General features: G+C 42.2%; 1 protein-coding gene across 1 annotated transcript in view; it reads left to right on the top strand.

Moving 5' to 3' along the window:
- Positions 1–20600, top strand: part of SLC9A9 (solute carrier family 9, subfamily A (NHE9, cation proton antiporter 9), member 9) — a 1074946-nt gene that overhangs the window by 873168 nt on the left and 181178 nt on the right. Inside the window, exon 13 of the mRNA XM_006895119.1 lies at positions 3447–3526. Coding sequence (XP_006895181.1) covers positions 3447–3526 — 80 coding nt within the window. The remainder of the gene's footprint in view (positions 1–3446; positions 3527–20600) is intronic.

The raw sequence follows: 20600 nt of genomic DNA, 5'->3' as shown, positions 1-20600 counted from the left end.
GAGACAAGGTAAAATAGCAGAAAAAAAGAACGTGGTCTTTGAAGTGTAAGAGTCTTTGATTCAAACTCCTGCTCTGTCAAAGGCCACCTGATTAACTCTGGGCTCATTTCATCTCTGGATTTCTCTCAGGTCCTCCTCTTTATTGTAAAAATTTAGAAATAATCACTGAAAAACTAATGACAGGAAAATGTGGCTATCACATTGATTAACATCAGTGCACACTCAACAACTGGGGTCTGCCATTATTGAGAGCTTGGTTCAGCTGGACAAAGGCAGCATGTGCGCTCAACTCCTTGTTGACTGGCTGTCAAGTGAGGCTCACCGCTACAACACCCTGACTCTAGCAAACAAACAAAAACAGGGATTTGGTGACTTTTTCTGCCAGTTTCCCTTGATGACTATCTTGTCATCAACAGATATTCTCAACTGACAAAAGTACTTAAATCTGTTAGTGGATAAAATTCTCTGAGTCTTTATTCTTAAGGCGAAGGAAAGGAGGGAGAAAGGGGTAAACGTCCCCATTGGCCCAGAGCTTCCTCTAACCTGGTTAGTTTAATGAGTAGTTTTGCTCTGCCAGCTGCACCCTAACCTGCTGTACCTGTAGGAGAGATGGCGACTCCGAAGCAACTTGGAAAGATGACGAAGGAAACAATGTGTACAGCAGGGATTTTGTAATGTGACACCTTGTCTTGTCAGAGATGACAAGACAACTGATAATTAGGCCGACTACAGCCAACTACATAGAATTCTAACTTCAAATCTCCATTTCAATCACTAAAAAATAACCTCTAAGTAGGGGAGCTCTGGTGGCCTAGTGGTAAGGAGCCGCAACTACAATCCCAGAGGCGCACGGTTCAAATCCACCAGATGCTCTGCCCGGGAAGGAGGCACAATCTCCTCCTGTACCAGTCAGATCTGATTTGATGGTACACTCACACAAAAATAATAAAATAAAATAAAACAAAACCTATAAGAAAACATCTCACTTCCATTGAGTTGATTCTGTTTCATGGTGACGTCCCCTTGCATTTCTGAGACTGTAAATCGTCAAAGGCTTTGACTGCACATCTTTCTTCCATGGAGCAGCTGGGAGAGTCAAACTACCGACCTTTCGGGCAGCCCAATAACTGTTTCTGGGTTGTGCTGGTGCAGAGGCCATCATGCCACCAGACCTCTTATTTCAACCATTATGTGAATGGTTTAGCAGCTTACTAAACATGAACTCTATTTCACATTCTTGTATTCTCACGTCATTGTGGGTGGTGGTAAGGAGCTGTGTTGCCAACCCAAAGGCACGTGGTTTGAATCCACCAGTGGCTTCGCAGATGAAAGATGGGCCAACTCCTCCGCTGTGATTTACTGCCTCTGAAAAAAGCAGCTGGAAGTTCAGATAGGGCTTGGTCGTGACTCAATGGTACATGACAACAACAAGGTAACATACATTCTAGAAAGCAAGATACAAGCCCTTTATAGAAAACAATTGCAAAACTGGGTGGTAAAGGGCAAATAGAACAGGAAAATGAAAACAAATCATGTGGGCCCAGTAGAACAGCCAACATGAGTAGGGATGAGTTGCCACTGGCCTTCATATGTCATCATGTCCACAGAAGAATGTGCACATTAATGGAGTTAGAATCCTTAATAGACGTTAGGCAGATGAAATATGAGCCTGAATAAATAACAATGAAATCCACATTAAACTAGAACTTATTTCAATGATAGAGATAATTATGGCCAATTGAAGCTTAGAATTCATTACTCTTATTATGCAAAATAAAGTTCACAAAGGAAGTGAAATGGCACTGAATATCCTTTATACCACTCTGTAATGTTCACCATCAACTCTCTTAAGTCTGTAATTTCCCCCCTTTCTTCTTTTTTTTCTCACATTTCATCTTCTGTTCTTGCATAAGCACCTATTCAGTACTTACTTTTTTATTCTTCTCGATACCTTTTGTCCCTCTCTCCCTCTGTGGTCCCTGTGAAATGAAAAGAAGGGAGGGAAAAAAGGTAAGAACAATTATTGCAGGTTTTCTATGAGGAATACCTATTTGAAAACTCCTGCAAATTGAGTTAGAAAGATTGCAAAAAGTAGTGACAGCCTTTGGAAACAATCTATTAAAAAGGTAATGAAAATTAGCATAATAATTATAAGACTCTTACTGATCTGTTAAGTCTTGACCTTTGTGTATTCTGTAAATAAATGTTATCCAAATATGACTGAAATAAACATCAAAATGCTTGAAGGAGTCTGGAAGAAATATCAGTTGTGTTAATGTCCAACAAAGCAAGACAAAAAAGAAGCACTTTTTTGTTGCTTAATAAAAGTGGGATTATTAAGGAAAGTAAATGCTGAATAGTCTTGAGTCCAGCAAAGAAGAAGCAAGCATGCAGTGAGCACCCTTTGGGGTCAGAGACTCTTATATGCCAACTAGACTTGTAGGAATAACATGAGACTGAGTGGACTTTGGGACTGCTCACCATTGCACCAGAGATAATAGCCTTTTGCCAAAGTTGGTTAGAGGACTGTGGGGGAGCCAATACTGGCAGAACCGAGAACATTATAACACTGGCCTAAAGCCACAAGGCTCAAGGTAGGTGTCTGCAAGCACATTTTGGAAGCTGTCCTGAATGTATTCTGCTACTAGCCTGTATATAACCTTTTTACTTCCCCAACATGGTTCCATGTGGTCTTTGAGCCGTCACATTGGATTTTTGGACCCAGTAAAATAGTAATATTAATGTTAGGATGAATAGAAAGAGGCATGGGAGCATGGGGGGGCCATGTCTGACCACATGAAAATTGGTTGTGTGTTACTGATGCTGTTTGACAGAGACAGTTCCTCCTTGTGAAATTGGTAAAAGTCAGATGTGGCCATTCCCGTGTGGTCCTTGCTCTTTTTTACACATGTGATCAAAACATGATGATTTCTAGAATGCACGCAGAAATTGTCTCCTTAAAATGGGAATTATTCCCATATAATATTATTTTCAAAACACAAAATTATGATTACACACTTTTCAAATTAAGAAATCCATTGGGAGCTCCCTTCAATCAAAATGAGTATAGATATCTAATACATGTAAGCTCTGGTGGCCACGCTGCAATCCCAAAGACACATGGTTCAAATCCACCAGCTGCTCCGCAGGAGAAGGATGGGCAAGCTCCTCCTGTGGGATTAACTGCCTTTGAAAACCCACTAGAGGGGCAGCTAGAAAAGTAAATGTCGATTACTGCACATCAGTCTGTTCCATCTATAAGACAAGGTCTATGAATTCATTTTCTTGGCGACTGTTAGCATTTCAATGAAAATGCCATTACCTAAGCTTTCTTTTCCATATTGAGTCAACTTTAGCTTGGTTTGGGTGTATTTGTATAATTAAATATGTCCTATTACTTATACATTATTTATTTATATATATATTTTTATCATTGTTTCTCCCAGGAAGCAAATGGCCTGGATAAAAGCACCACAAAAGTAGAGAGTGCGTGGCTCTTCCGAATGTGGTATGGCTTTGACCACAAGTATCCTTTGATTGTGTGACGATCTCTCAATTGTTGCCGTAAAGCCGAATAACTCTCTAACCATTGCACCTGCTCGTGAAGAAACACAGAAAGGTAAAGTCAAGTCATAGTCATCATACTTACCAAAAGAAATGGTTTCAGAAAAAAAAAAACCCAAAGCTGTGAAGTAATTACTTAAGTGTGATGGAGTGCTAAAGTGAATTATCTCAGGGTCAAATGTATTTGGTGTGTGTATTACCATCTAGCATTTATCAGATGATAAAAGTCACATATTACTGAACACCTGACATTTTTCTATCTTTCACTTTGTAAAGATCCTATTTCTGGTCAAGTAAACCATCTCTTTGTTCCAAGTGTCCCAGCAAAAGGTCTTGTACCCTTCTCCCTAGAATATATCTGCATGCTTTTGTTTTGTTTTGTACTATTGTTGTTGTTGTTTAATGCCGTCAGGGAGGGGGAAATGATAGATAGATAGATAGATAGATAGATAGATAGATAGATAGATAGATGACAGACATAGATGATAGATAATAGATAGATAGATAGATAGATAGATAGAAGACAGACATAGATGATAGATAGATAGATAGATAGATATAGATAGAAGACAGACATAGATGATTATGTAGATGATAGATAGATAGAAGACAGACATAGATGATAGATGATCGATAGATAGATAGAAGACAGATGACAGATGATAGGTAGAAGACATAGATGATAGATAGATAGTTAGATAGATAGATAGATAGATAGATGATAGATAGATAGATAGATAGATAGATAGATAGATAGATAGATAGATAGATAGATAGATAGAGTCTGGTTCATCAGATTATAACAAAAAGTAGTACTTTGTTTTCTTGGCAAAATTGTGTAAATCTTGCATTCGTTTTGTTTTGTTTTTTCCAGTGAAGGCAATTTTAATTTCTAGTAATCTCAGATCCACCTGGCTCTGCCCTGTGATTTGAAGGGTTGAGAAGTGGGGCTTGGAGAGCTTTGTCACTGGGAGCTGTAGTAAGTGGGCCGTCTCTAATCCCAAGCAAAAGGTGGCACAGAAGAAAGAACTGTCCTGAAAATTGAATGCACTGGGGTCTTTGTGAATGATTTTCCTACACCCACAAATCCCTCTCCTTTCAGGGAGAAAATGCCAGTCACTGGGTGACTAAGCAAGGAAGGAAGGCGTCGAGCCACAACAGATCAATGAGGCAGGAAGAAGAATTCAAGAGGGGAGAAATCAAAATATAGGCAGAAAAGAGAAGGTAAAATGGAACGAGGAGAAGTAGGAGGAAATATAAGAAATTCACAGTAAGGAAAAAAATTAGAGAAATTAGTGTGGAGAATAAAAAGAAATTAAGTAGGAAAAAGTAAAGAGAGGCTAATGGAAAATTGCAGAGATGAGCAAGAGACAAACAAAATGAAACTTAGAAAGATATTGTGCAAAAGCAGAGCATTCGAATGCTTGCAGACAATCCTACAGAAGGGAGACGTGCCGGAAGGTTACATGTTCGAGTTTCTAACACCTTGTCCTTGGTGACCAGATGGCTGGTTTTGCTGCATCTTAGCTTGCATGGGCTCTGTATGTTGCTACTACCTTAAAAACAATCCTTCTTGATCACCTCTTGGAGTTTTGAGTAAAAATTCTGGGTGGCATAAGTGATTAAGTATTTGACTATTAAACAAAAGGTTTTCAGTTCAAGTCTACATAAGGAAGCCTCAGAAAGGCTTGTCAATGTGCTTAGGAAAGGCCACTGGCATTAAAAACCCCTTGGGGTCCACTTCTCTGAACACGTGGGGTAACCACAAATTGGCATCAACACTTGTCTGGTCTCTGGTTTGGTTTTGATGTGATGCTGATGTCTCCCTAATGATGAAAGCTTTTATCTAAGAGAAACTGAATCTCGGAAGAGTATGCTACATTTTGTTCCCAGTTGATTTCTCATTTGGAAAAAACGTTGACACCGTCATTGCTTATAACTATCTGATAACCAAATTTGCATGCGATTATGTATAATAATGTGATTAAAGAGTAAACATAAAGGCTTGCTTGGGTGTGATGAAATGCACAGCGGGAAAATGAGAAATGAAAAAGGAGGCATGCCTTGGTTTAAATTATGCTACGGCTGTGAGGAAGCCTTTACAGTGAAGGAAAGGAGGGAAGTAGGGAAATAACGCAGAAGCAAGAAAAATGGAAAGGACCATCCACGCAAATAGTTTTGCTGAGTGCAGTGACACTAAATTCAGAGGAAGTCATGCTTTTGTCTCACTTTCTGCTAGAGCTTTATTTCCTTGTAATCACTTGAAAGCAAATTCCCACCCTCGGTAGTGTCTCTTCTTGTGGTAATTTGTCTTCATTTGCATACGTTCTAGAAATTTCAGTGCCACCAGCATGCCACAGATATATTTTCGCTTGGACAATAGGGGATTTGTATCGTTGTTATGATCTTAGTTATCTAGGGCTGCTGTAAAAGCAATACACCAAGTGAATGGTTTTAACAAACAGCTCTGGGTTACCTCTTTGTTCAGGAGGCTTGACATCTGAACTCAGCATAGCTGCTCCAAGGAAGGGCTTTCTCTCTGGGTCAGCTTTGGAGAAAGGTCTGTTGTCTCCTTTCAACATCTGTGGACCAGAACCGTGGTGCCCCTTGCAGATCTCCATGTATCTTGTGCCAGATTTCATTCTAGTCTGGGAGGTTCTCAGTCCAAGGAGTCCAAGTTGAAAGGCACAAGGTTTGCTATGGGCTCTTCTTTCCTGGTGCTAGTGGGGTCCCCCTTTTCTGCAGTCTTCTCTCTCTTTTCATCTCTTCTAAAAATAAAAAAATAAAAAATATTTGACTCAAGCAAAGGTATAATACGAATAAGAGTTGTGAAATGCCGTCCAGTGTCTTGTGACTCATAGTGACCCTACGGACAACAGCCCTGAACCCTGCTCTATCCTGTGCCATACCTACGCCCATTATTCCAGGCACTGAGTCAGTCCACCTCATCCATGGTCTTCCACTCTTACGCTGTCCCTCCACCCTCTCCAAGGACTGGTCCCTCTTTGCAATATGCCCAATATATGTTAGACAGAGCTTCAGAATCCTTGCCTTCAAGGAGCAGTTTCACTCTCTCTAGGACTAACTTGTTTGTTCTTCTAGCTGTCCCTGATATGATCAAGACTCTTCTCCAGCACCACAGTTCAAAGGCATCAATTCTGGTTCTATGATCCCTAGTTATTGTCCAGCTTGTTGATGCATAGCAAGTAACTGCAAAGACCATGACCTGGATGAGGCACAACTTAATCTCCAGACTGACACCATTGCTCTTCAGTACTCTGTAGAGGTCCGTGACAGCAGATTTTCCCACTGCAATTCATCTTTTGATTTCCTGATGACTGGTACCAAGAGCGTTGACTGTGGAGCCAAGCAAACTAAAGCTGTCAACAATCTCAAACTCTTCATCATCTATCATGATGCTGCCAATCATCCCAGTGGTGCGAATCTTTGTTTTCTTGATGTTGAGCTTCAATCCATATTAAAGGCTGCAGTTCTTGACCTTCTGTGTTCTTGACCTTCTGCATCAGATGCCTTATGGCCTCCTCAGTTTCAGCAAGCAGTGTTATATCTTCTGCATAATGGAGATTGTGGACAAGTCTTCCTCCAATCTTGATGCCACATTCCTCCTCATAGAGCCCAGCCTCCCAGCTAAGAGTTGTTGTTGTTGTTGTTATGAGCCGTCGAGTCGTTGTAATCATGCCTGGTTAATATAGCAAGTACAAGTCCAAATCTCCCTAACACCATTTAAACTTGCCTCATTAACATAACAAAGACAGCCCATTCACAAAAGAGAGATAGCCCAGGTAGAGGTAAGATTCATACCATGGAGGCTAAATACATCAGACACAGAAATAGAAGATTAAAGAGACACCATGCTGAACCTGGTCCAGCTGCACCACCATCACTGCTGCGGCCACAACTTGAGCTTGGCCAAATCCTCTCTGAAATTTCCCACATAGAAAGTACCTTGGATGCCCACAGGGCTCTGCAGAGGGAAGGGAATCACCTAAGGCTGAACTTCCTCCTGAAAGGTTTACCACAGCAGCCTCTCCAGGGCAGTCACGGACACTGGGTGTCTGCTGAAACTGAGGAGCTTCATAATCCCATGGCCATCTACAGTCTGGTGGAGGGTGGTTGAGGCTCTAAGAGAATTTGAAGGAACAAAGCATCCAAGCTGCTTGTGTTAATACTAGCTGCAGGGACTGATACCGTCACTGGCTCCTGAGACCTTCAGTGGCTGGTCAAATCAGACTCCAAATGTAAGTTAGTAAGAGAGTTATCAAGGGAGTCATCAAGCCCCTGAACTAACTAGCTTATGAGGAAGAGCTCATCAGTTCTTCTTCTGTCATCCTTATTCATTGTACAGCTCTCAGATGCATAGCAAGTGATTGAGAAGACCATGGCCTGAATCAGGTACACTTCAGTTTTCAAACTGATAACATTGCTCCTCAGATATTTGGAGAGGTCTCTGACAGTGGACTTGCCCAATATAATACATCTCCTGATTTCCTGACTGCTGCTACCAAGGGTGTTGATTGTTGATCCAGTGATATGAAATAATTGAGAACTTCAATCCTTTCTCCATCTATTACGATGTTGACTGGCCCAGTGGTGAGGACCTTTGTTTTTGTGATATTGAATTATAATCCATACTGAAGGTTGTAGTCCTTGATCTCTTGCAGCAAGCTTTTCAACTCCTCCTCAGTTTCAGCAAGCAAGGTTGTGCCACTTGCATAATGCAGATTTTCATGAGTCTTTTTCTAGTCCTGATACCACATTCCAATTTATAGAATCCAGCTTTACAAACTATTTATTTACTCGGTATACAGATTGAATCGTTATGACGAAAGGATATATCTTTGATGCACAACGTTCTTGATTTTAAGCCATGCGGTGTACCTTCGGTCCATTCAGACAACAGCTTCTTGATCTAGGTGTAGGTTTTGCGTGAACACATTTAAGTAGTATCCTCCTCAATATCTGCCATAGTTTGTTACTATCTACACAGTCAAATGCCTTGTGCAACACAAGTGGACTGGTAACTGTGTTTGTTGAGTCAACATCTGTCCTAGACCCTTGTTTGATGCCTAGAGTGTCATTTAGTAATTATTAGGTTTTATTATGATTCTGTTTGCAGCAGTTGCGAATCACCCAGTTTGAAGGAGAATTTCTAAAGGAGACAAATGAGAACTGAACATTACTAAAGCTTTGGGTTTAGTATTTTATTTACTGCTGATAACCACCTCTTTGTGTGGAAGAAATTTAGTGTTGAGGACTTAAGTAAGTTTAAGACTCCGTCACTAATAAATTTCATATCCATGAATCAAAATTAGACATAGCTCTCTCTAAATTCCAAAGTCCTTTTAAACAAATTTTAATGTTGACAAATCTATGCCACAATAGCTCTTATTCTATATGCTTCAATATATTCATAAAGTCATCATTTAGGCAATGAATAATTATGACATCTTGCCATTTGTGCTATAGAACTCACATGCCATCAAACACCCGTTGATGATATATAGGATAATAACAAGATTAGGAGAGAGTTCTGGTGGCCTATTGGCAAGAAGCTGCACTGCAATCCTGAAAGCATGCCGTTTGAATCCACCAGCCGTTCCATGGGAGAAGGATGGGAAATCTCATCTCGTGAGATTAACTGCCTCCCAAAACCCTGTGGAGGATGAACTATGGGTCAGTTCTGACACAAAGGGACAACAACGACAAAGCAACAACAATGAGAAGAAGAAGATTAGGAGTACAGCCGGGGTTGTCACTCAGAGAGAAGAACCAAGAATGAGCACCCAACTTCCCAAATCAGATCTCTGGTTTTTTTAAGGAGAGGAAGCTTAGTGGTGCTCAAAACTCCCATCTCAGACAAGAGTCTCATAACAAAAGGTTACAGAATGCTCCTGGGCCTCGACAAGAGAAAGACTGATAACCCAATTACAAAATGGGCAAAAGACATGCAAAGAATCTTCACAGAGGAAAATACTCAAATGGCCAACAGACATATGAAGACATGCTCCAAAACACTGGCAATAAGAGATGCAAATCTAAACCTCAATGAAGTACCGTCTCATCCCAGTATTAGTGAAAAAGTTAATAGGGCAGCAAGTAATAAATGTCGGAGAGGATGTGACAAGATAGGAACTCTTTTTGTTGGTGGGATTGTACAATGGTACAACCACTCTGGAAGGCAGTTTGGCGCTTCCTCAAAAAGCTGAACATAGAAATTCCATATGATCCAGCTATTCCATTGCTTGGAATATACTCCAAGAAAATGAGAACTGAGACTGAAACGGAAACCTGTACACCAAAGTTCATAGCAGCATTGCAAGAGCATGGAAACAGTCCAGATGTCCAACCACAAATGAATGGATTGAGAAATTATGGTACATCCATACAACGGAATACTATGCAACACTCAGGAGTAATGGTTTTGTAAATTACTACCTAACTTGGGAGGGGGGAAAAAACCCATCCTCCACAGGTGGTTCTGTCTCATAAAAATGGACTAATTCAAGCAAATTTCAAAAGAGATAGAAATGTAAACCAGACACCAAATTTCTAAATCATCATATTCTCATGAGAGAATATCCTGTCTCAATAATGAGAAAGCTTGTGTCACAATCCAGTAGCCTTTCCTACCTCTCCTCTCCTGTGTTTTGCTGGTTTTTTCACTCTGGCTGCCTCAGCCTTGATCAGATACACCCAACACATTTGCGATTCTGGATCTTTCCTCTATCTAGTCCCTCTACCTGAGGGAAGACCCTCAGACATCCGTGTGTCTTCATTCAGCTACTCACGAAAGCTCTGTCATTCAGCTTGTAAGGGCCCTTCCTGACTCCATATTTAAATTACCATTCTGGTGTTTATATTTCCAGCTCTAACAGAAGAATAAATTGAGACTTTCCCTGTTGTGTTCTTTTCTGTACAACATCCCCTGTCTATTGATGGTTTCTTCCAGCTGAGTTATATGGGCATTCTACAGGCAGGAGTGAGGTCTATTTTCATTTGCTGCTGTGTTTATATTTAGTGCTTGAACATAGCAGAAATTCAGTAAGTATTTTCTGAATGAATGAATGAATATATGAAGCAAGCAAGTAAGTAATTATTTTTTTTTAATTCAGGGCACCTTTTTCCAGATATTGTTGTGGTAAGGAAAGAAAAGTAATTATTAGGAAATTGCTAAGTGAATATGAAAATAGTAAAGCAGAGTGGATAATATTGAGGGTATTTCCCAATGCTGGTTGCCGGTTAATACCCAAAGGACATCCCTCCTTCCTGCAAAAAAAAAAAAAAACCAAAAAACAAAACAAAAAAAACCCAACAACAAAACCCACCCCCAACCTCAGTGTCTGTCTGTCCTAGAAAGCGATATACAGACTTGGATCTATGTTGTCTCATCTAATTTCCTGTCCATGATTGACTGCTGCCTCCCAGTTCTTAGGATTTATTAGGGAAATTGATGTGGCCCATTCACTCCATGGCTCTGGCCCAGAAGCCATTTTCTCCTCCAGGTGATTGTAGCATATCTTACCCCACAGATTGTGCACTGATTTTTATTGGTAACAAATTTAAAATTTTAGAGCCACCTGTCACCCTCACTAACAATCTCTTAAAACGAGATGGGTAGAAGCAGGAACTGATGCCCTCTGTTATTAAAATCTTCAGTCCAATAAATATATTTGCTTAGGACCACAGTGTTACTGCTGGCTTGGGAATCTTATACTGCCTCTGTCATCCAGGACAAATGACCCCTGCTGGCCTGTCTGCTTCTGAGAGGCGCTTTCCACTCTATCATTTACTACCTGGCTACTTAAGCATGTATATATGTTAGAACAACACAGGATAAACATGACCTTTCAGAAAGCAAAACGGGGCAGCCTGAAATCATTGCTGGCACTGCCTGTGCACTGAAAATACGGCATCATCATGTGGTTACCAACATCTTGGGTAGGTGTAAAGATAACAGTGGGTTGGCTAGGGAGCCCAGGAGCAGAATTGCATCATAGAGACACCCTTCCCATCACTGGTAGGGATAGCGAGCTTGCTGAAGTATTACCAACAGGGCTGAAAGACCCAGGAGAGGAGGAGGGGCCACTGCAGAGCTTGCATTAGACGTTGTAGCTCTTGTGTTTTTCATTCTGAAGGGCCTGGAAAGGGAAGTGGCAAGTGTCAGTGCTCTCCCATACCACAGAGAAACAGGGTGGGGCTCCACTTCGAGAAAAGTAAACGTGAACACCAAAGCCACTCAGAACCATACTCAGAACCAAGTATTTCAATGCAACAGTATGCCAGTCTGAAAGCAAACAAGCAAAACCAAAAGGGGACTGATGTGAGAGGCTGAGAGAGAAAGCTGGAAAGGAGAAGAAAGAGCCCTGCCCTTCTAAAATCTGATAGGATACATTGTTTCCTACACTGTCACTCTTATTTTAAATCACAGGTATGAATCCTGCAAGCAGCCATTTCCCTTTTAAATGGTGATTGCTGCATTGTCATTTCTCCCTACCCTGACCTGCTGGAACGTCCATGAATTATTTATTAGGGTGCAACTGTGGCCTTGTCAATAACTTGAGTGTGCTTTTCCAGAGACTCTCAGAGCTGAGAGAAATGTGAACAACACTGTGGTCCCTGTTTTATAAATGAGGGACTGAGCCCAAAGGAGGTAAAAGGCACATTTAAAGTTCCTCATGGACTTGGCACCAGTATTTGTAAACAAGAGTGGGGTGTGCTCACCAGAGCCTTCCCAGGATGGGTGAGGGGGTCCCCCCACTGAGTTCTGGCAGTATTGTGCGGGATGTGACTACTATAAGGAGGCCTGGTATACAATTCATAGTTTGATATGATAGCTTCCACCAGCAGCTCTGAGGGGGAAAATGGACAACCTCCTCCCCTGAAATTTAAAGCCTCTGAAAACCCTGTGGAGGGTAAGGTAAGAGGCTGTTCCAAATCAGGGGCCCTGAGTGAGTGCGGTCTTCAATGGTGGTTCCTCAAAAGCTTCACCTGTCAAGGTATGGAGTAGAGTGTACTTTTAGGAACAAATAGAAGAGACTGTCAAGGATATCAATAAGATAGTCTTTATGCACTGAGTGCCTGCTGTGTGCTGGGGGATCTCCAGTGGCCTAGTGGTAAGAAGCTGTGTTGTCCTACCAAAAGCACATGCAGTTCTAATCCACCAGCTTCTCCACAGGAGAAAGAGGGGCAGTGTCCCCCTGTGTGATTTACTGTCTCTGAAAACTCATTGGATGCTACACACAGCTACAACACTATATGCCAAGCATTTTAATGGCCACCGAGGTCCAAGAGCTACCAAGATACACCATGGTTTCTCATAAAGTCTTGCTTTTTTTTGCCTCCTTGATGAATCATGATTCCAGTGTCCCTTGGCATCACAGATGCTTTGCAATGTGGGAATGGGAGACACTGTTGACATCACCAAAGTCCCACAGGAGCACATTTTACAGTGGCTATAAAATATAATCAAGAGGAAGAGACATACACCCTCATTTGCAAAATGTAACCATGGTTTCAGAAAGCCCCGAAATTTCACTTCAAGCAAATAATTTTGAATAAATATAAGTAATCAGCTTTCAAAAGCTATGTCTAAATAAATCCTCTGCTGCCATCTCCAAGTGAGGGTGCACTCAGAGGGAAAAGCCATGCATGCGCAGGGCCCACCACTCCCTCTTGGTCAGTTCTTGGGGGTCCAGCTTGACTTCCGGTCCTCCTTGACCTTACAGGTGTCGATGGAGACAGGCTTTGTAGGAAGGCCTTAACTTAGCTCCAAAATAGAGTTAAAATAAACATCAGTTGTTGTTTTTTAAAAAAGAAATCACCATTATGGTGAGGGCAGGGGAATCCCTTCATTCTCATAGTTTTTGTTTTAAATGGGAATCAGATGCACAGAGATTTGAACAGTTCCTGAGAGCATGAGATCGTCTTCCATGACTTCGTCTTCTCTGCAAGAGAATGAGGCACACTCCCCTCCACTTTAGGGAGCATCTCTGTAGTGACACAAACTTGCATCTACAAGGGCTGCCCCTCTCCGGAGGCACAAATCCACTAGTTGCTCAGTGGTAGAAAGACTGGGAGCCTCCTCTCCTGTGAATTACAGCCTCTGAAAATCCCAGGTGTTCAGCTGTGAGTCAGTTTCAACTCTACAGTGATGAGATTTTTTTAAAACTTCTGTTTTGATTAAGTATATCAGAAACATCGACTAGCTATTAAAAACCATTTTCTCCTTTCCCTAGAAAATATCTGTGTGTGTCTCTCTCCTCCCTGTCCCGCCCCAACCTTTCCTCCTCCCTCTCCCCCTCCCTCTTCCTCTCCCTTTCCTTTTCTCTCACTCCCTCCCCCAAATTGAATCTGGCTCACAACTGACCTTCCAGTGCATTTCTGAGGCATAAATCGGATGGGAGGAGATTACTCCTCTTTCTCCCATAGAGCCATTGTTGTTGGGAGAACTGACCCATAGCTGACCCTCCAGCGGGTTTTCAGAGGCAATAATCTCAGGGGAGGAGGTTGCTCATCCTTCTCTTGCGGAGCAGCTAGTGGATTCGAACCGTGTGTCTTGGAGATTGCAGCACAGATTTTTCCCAGAGGCTACCAGAGCTCCCTAATCGAGCCATGAGTGGATTTCAATCACCAGAGAAGCTCAGCCTTTGAATTAGCAGCCCTAGCCTCTGTGGACCATGCCAGCAGAGCTTGGGCAACCAGAAAATAGTGTCATTAAACTAGTAAAGAAGGTCTGTGTTGAGTGTTACCCTGTTTAAGAACTGTCTATGGAATCAGATGAGCAACAGCAACTCAAAAGATTAGAATTCTGAGGAGGCAAGGAGTTGATGTGTATGAAGCATGAATGCTTATATCCACAAATGAAAATTGCAATGAATGCCACTAAACTGTGCATGTAGAAACTACAGTGAATTTATGCTTTACTGGGCATAGTTTCAACAGCAACAAAATAAATGTTGTTGTTGTTACGTGCCGTCGAGTAGCTTGCGACTCATAGCGACCCTATGTACAACAGCCCTAAACTCCACTCTGTCCTGTGCCAATTGCACCATCTCCAATTGCCCCAGTCACTGAATCAATCCACCTCATAGAGGGCCTTCCCCTCCTGCGCTGTCCCTCCACACATCCCATGATGTCCCTCTCCAAGGACCAGTCTCTCCTCACAATATTTCCAAAGTATGTTAGACTGAGCCTCAGGATCCTTGCCTCCAAGGAGCAGCCCAGTTTTACCCTTTCCAGGATGAATCTGTTTGTTTTCCTAGCAGTCCATGGTACTCTCAATACGTTTCTCCAGCACCACAGCTCAAAGGCATCAATTCTCCTTCTATCCTCCTTGGCCATTGTCCAACTCTCTGATGCATAACAAGTGATTGCAAAGACCATGGCCTGTATCAGATGCACCTTAGTCTCCAGAGAGGCACCATTGCTCTTCAGTACTAACAGCAGACTTTCCCGTCGCAATACATCTTTTAATCTCCTGGCTACTGCTGCCGAGAGTAAAATAAATACATTTGTTGTTGTTGTTGTTATGTGCCATCGAGTCGCTTGCAACTCATAGCGACCCTATGTACAAGAGCTCTAAATACTGTTCTATCCTGTGCCAACCTAGCCATCTCAAACGCACTTATTCCCACTGCTCCAGTCACAGAATCGATCCATTCATCAAAGGTCTTCCTCTCCTTTGCCACCCCTCCACTCTGCCAAACATGATGTCCCTCTCCAAGGACAGTCCCTCCTTGCAACATGCCCAAAATATGCCAGACAAAGGTTTAGAATCCTTGACTCCAGGGAACACTCTGGCTTCACCCTCTCCAGGACAAACCTGTTTGTTCTCCTAGCAGTCCATGGTATATTTAACACTCTTCTCCAGCACCACAGCTCAAAGGCTTCAATCCTCTTTCTATCAACCCAATTCACTGTCCAACTCTCTGATTTTAGGGGGGGGTGAAACCACAAAAAACACCTTCCTGCTGATGCTCAGTGAGCTAAGGAATATTTAGAAGAGTTTAGTTTTCTCAAGGCGATGGGAGAAGGATTGGCGATCTCCTTCCTCTGGGCGATTAACTGTCTCTGAAAACCTGCTGGAGGGTCAACAATGCGACGGTTCTGACTCCCTGGTACACAACAACAACATGGCCTGAATACAATGAAATAGCTCATGTCTGAGATAAAACCCATCTGGAGAACTGACAAGTGACTGAAAGTGTGACTGTAAATTGCCACCCCAAAGTGTTGGATCCCCAACAGGGATGTATAAAAAGCTGTTAGTCCCAAGATATAATTGAGTGATTGGGTTTTCTACAGTGACACTGGGATTCTGGTGAGCTTTAGCATGCCTGATTTGTTTTGCTTTTTCTTCTGTAAAACATTTAGTGTCGTTCCCATTAAATGAGACTGCTCTAGCAGTTCATCTTTACTTCAAGCAAACAGTATTCAAATCTGAATTTCCATAAGCAAGAAAGCAGAAAGTGCCTTCCCGCCCCGTACAATGGAGTTATCAAGACAATTCTTTACATTCAACTAAAAAAAAAAAAAGAAAAGAAAAAAAGCTAGTACTTTCCCAGGAGCAAGCAGTGTATCAGACACCCTCTTCAGACTTCTCTCACTTACATCCATTCATCCATCATGTCTGCTTCTTGGGTAGGCAGTGTCATCCACTGTACAGCATGAGCCAATTCTCCCTGAGATAGAATTCTGTTTTAAATTTCTGACATACAAAAACATTTCTGAAAGGAACATATCTGTGACATAAGAAAAGATGGACAATTGTGTCTCAGTGGTCAGGATTTATCGATTGGTGGTGGTACTTTCAGGAGAATTGTTTCCTCGCTCTGCCTCAGTCTCTCACTTGTAAAAATGGGAGTAACAGGCGTCTATAACTCACAGGTTTGTCCTGTGAAGACCATAGAGCAGGATGGGGCATTGGTGATTTAGAATGCGGCCTTCTTTGCCAGAGATCCAGACCTGATCCTGACCAATCCACCCCAGACACAGCCACCACCACACCTCCCACCTTGAAGGATAGTCTGCATGAACCTGAGTACACAGGCTGAGATGGTTTCAGACTAAGATACAGGGAAGAAGGCCTGGCAATCCACTATTGAAAAGCAGCCAGTTAAAACCCTTGGTATCCATAATCTGATCCTCCGTCAAGCAGGAGGTGACACAGCACTGGGCAGGGTTCTGTTCTGTTGAGCATAGGGCGACAGTGGGCCAAAGGCCACCTCAGTGGTACCTAACAACTTAGAACAATGTTCAACAGTGTTTGTTTTATTCGTCCCACTTCCTGTTGAATTTACCTCTTTTAAAGGAAGATCTTGTATAAGGCAGTTAGTATCTGTTTTCATTTATTTATTGAGTGACCAGAATCTCCATTATTTTATTTGCCTGCAATAAATTCCGGTCTCCGCAGCTATCTTTCCACACCATAGCAAAGTCTTTAGCTTCAATAAACAAAAGCTTTCACTTAGATGATAAATCAGGCAGTGTTCCTGTTTGATCTGGAGTGAATGGAGAGGGCTAGGCATTAGGCAATTCTTTTGTGTCTTCTGTTCTACACAAGCAATTGCTTCATTTATGATTTTTCTAAGTTATAGTCCAGCATTGCATGGTTATTTTTTTCTGGAAATTACACCACAGATAGTAATTTTGAGTTCCTGGAGAAGTGCAGCAATTTCCTTGCTCCACAATACAAGCCTTTGATGATAATTATTCCTCTCCTGCCTTCCTTTGACAAAGGAAATCTTTCAATTGCACCTTTTAGGTGAAGCTGTGGCATTTTGTCATTAGCAGTGAGATATCCTATTTGAAGATTTCTCAGTCAGAATCAAATCATTGTGTTGAAAGGAAAAAAAGAAGACGAGGACGAAATAGCAATACTTACAAAAACATATGTATCACATTAGTGTTGTCCACATTGTGTTTCATTTTAATATTTCTCCTTCATGAGAAAAGTTAAATATTTGGTTTCAATGTCCTTTAATTACCACCTGGTCACTCCTTTGCCACCGGAGGAGCCAAAGCGTTTCCAGGCTGCCAACACGTTCTGAGCTGCCGGAGACACACTGTCAGCCTGACTTCACATGTCACCTCCTGACACAGTGAGGCGGAAGTCTGTGTCTGTCCTGTGACTTCAGTGACTCCACATTTGCCTGGGCCTGAAGCTGTGGTGGACTCCACACAAGGTGTGAAGGTCACTCCTGGGTCTGTCCTCATTTAAGCTTATGGTAAACATATGTCAAACTAACTGCAAAATAAGAAGAGACAAAGCGGTTACCACACCCTGGTAGTTAGTAGAGGAAGCACTTACTGCGAAAATAAAGACCCTTCTTCCAATCGTGTGAGAAAGAGCTCCTGGAGGGACTGAGACATGACAACATGAAATTAAATAATAGGAAGGAGTAAAAGCATTCTGAGCAGAAAGAATAACACCAGCGGAGGGTCCAGGGGTGAGTGTGGCATGAATAGATGAAAGGAAGCCTGAACAAATATGCCAGAAGGGACAGAATTTGAAGAAGGAAAAGAAAGGAGGAAGTCTCCAGAGGACAATGGAGGGAGCCTTTGAAGCAAAAAAAAAAAAAAAAAAATACAACTCTTACTCTCAATGCTGGTGTAGGCAGAATGCTCTCTTACTGGTATGAATTTTACGTTTGTGTTTGGTGATTCAGATGGATAAAGGTAGAGCAATATGATGCTAGCTTGATTTTTTCTCATTGTTGCTTATCTGATTGATCTATTGGCAGGCATTTCAGTCGCCCCTCAACAAAGTGGGTTCACACAGTGACAGGAGAAATGAGCCTAAGCACAAAAGGGGTTCAGAGGATGGAGAGGGTCCAGATGGGTCCATTCTTTGGTAGTAGGTTCAGTACCAGTTGGAGCCAACTTGTTAGCACCTAACAACAATAACAGTAGGAACAATAGCAATTAGGGACTTTTCTGAATTATTGAGGAGTAATGATGTCAGTTTGAAGATTAAGGTGCGTCTGATCCAAGCCGTGGTCTTTCCGAACACATCTGGGAGCTGGAACGTGGACAACAGAAGAATTGACGCCTTGAGCTGTGGTGTTGGAGAAGAGCACTGAACAACCCAAGAACAGCCAAGAGAATGAATAGATATGTCTTGGAGATGGTGCAGCCGGAGTGCTCTCTGGAGGCAAAGATGATGAAGCTTCGCCTCACAAATTTTGGGCATGTTGCTAGGAGGGACTATTGTTTGGAGAAGGGCAGGATACTGGGAAGGGTCGGGGGTCGGCAAAGGAGAGAAAGTCACTCACCAGGTGGACTGATATGGTGACTGCTGCAATGGGCTCTAGTGTGTCAGGAAGTGTGAGGACAGCGCAGGACAGGACGGGGTTCAGAGGGCTCAGAGGGTCACTGTAGGTCATACCAACTTGACAGCACCTAACAACAACAATAATAATGTATTTAATATCTCCAGAATTGGACTTGCTTTTACTATTTGTCCCTAAAATGAAAAAAAGTTGGGCTTTTAACTTCTCTTGAAGCCTTAAAGATTAAAAAAAAAAAAATGATAGTACTTGCTCTCCAGATGTTGACATGCTAATGAGGTGGAGAGCAGCCACCAATGCCCAAGAACTACGGCAAAGTTAGGAGCAAAGAATGGTTTGGGAGTGAGAGGGGTTGTAGCGAGCAAGCAACATAAGACAGCAGAGGAAGCCACACAGACACAGCCTTGGGACTGGGTAAAAAAAGACTGTGTTAAATGTTTTCAGTCTGTATGTGGAACAGATCACCTGGGAGGCTGGACTCTGTGAGGAGGAACGTGCACCAAGGTGGGAAGAAAACTCAGCAACCTGCATTATGCAGATGACACTATCCTGCTTGCTGAAACTAGGAAAACCTGAGGAATTTGCTGCAGAAGGTCAAGGACTGCAGCCTCCAATATGAATTGAAGCTCAGCATCAAGGAAACAAAGATTCTCACCACTGGGCTGATTGGCAGCATCATGGTAGACGGTGAAGAGACTGAGATTGCTAACAGCTTCAGCTTGCTTGGCTCCAGCCAGGAAATCAAAAGGTGAATTGCATTGGGGAAGTCTGCTGTCAGGCACCTCTCCAGAGTGCTAAAGAGCAATGAAGTCAGTCTAGACACTAAGGCATGCCTGATCCAGGCCATGATCTGGATTACTTGCTATGCATCAGAAAGCTGGACAATGACTAGGGATGATAGAAGAAGAATTGATGCCTTTGTGTTGTGGTGCTTGCTAAGAGAACAAGGAAGTCTGTCCCAGAGAGGGTGAAACCAATTTGTTCCTTGGAGGCAAGGATTTTGAAGTTCTCTTTCACATACTTTGAGCCTGTTGTCAGGAGGGACCAGTCTTTGGAGAAGAACATTCTTCTTGAAAGGGTGGAGGGACAACACAAGAGAGGAAGACCCTGGATGAGGTGGATTAACTCAGTGACTGGAATAGTGGGTGTAGGTGTGTCAAAGACAATGACATTTGCTCACGATAGAGGAGGGTTCAGAGCTGTTGTACATAAGATTGCTATGAATTGCAGTGGCACATAATAACAATAAAAGGTTTTCACCAATGGCAACAGCTCAGGCAAATGCATGAATGGAGTCTTTGGAAAATAGCAAGTGCTTCAGTGTGACTGGAATGGAGGAAGTAAAACTGGAAAGTTGTCTTGTAGGCAGATTGTGCAGGACTTCAGGTCTGATCAAGAAAGGAGACTTATTGACACAGGATATCACCATAGTGCTTCAAACACACAGTCACACCGTCAAGTTTTCTGTAATGAAGATGACTCCTGTTTGTGTGGAAGGACTGGAGTGTGGAGGGAACAGGACATATGAAATGATCCAGGACAACTGCTAAAAAAATTTTAAAAATACCCACCAATGTGTACTCATCCTACACTGATAACAATGATGACAGGAAGATTTCTACTTGGAAAGGTATTCTTAAACACTCAATATAAAATAAACACTAAAAAAAACATAAACAGTATAAAACTGTGTTATGAAGTCAATTCTGATTCATTGATACCTTAGAA

The sequence above is a fragment of the Elephantulus edwardii genome, unplaced genomic scaffold, assembly GCF_000299155.1.
Source record: "Elephantulus edwardii isolate Elephantulus edwardi_28Jun2011 unplaced genomic scaffold, EleEdw1.0 scaffold00158, whole genome shotgun sequence".
Taxonomy (NCBI): Eukaryota; Metazoa; Chordata; class Mammalia; order Macroscelidea; family Macroscelididae; genus Elephantulus; species Elephantulus edwardii.
This window is presented reverse-complemented; position numbering and strand designations above follow the sequence as displayed.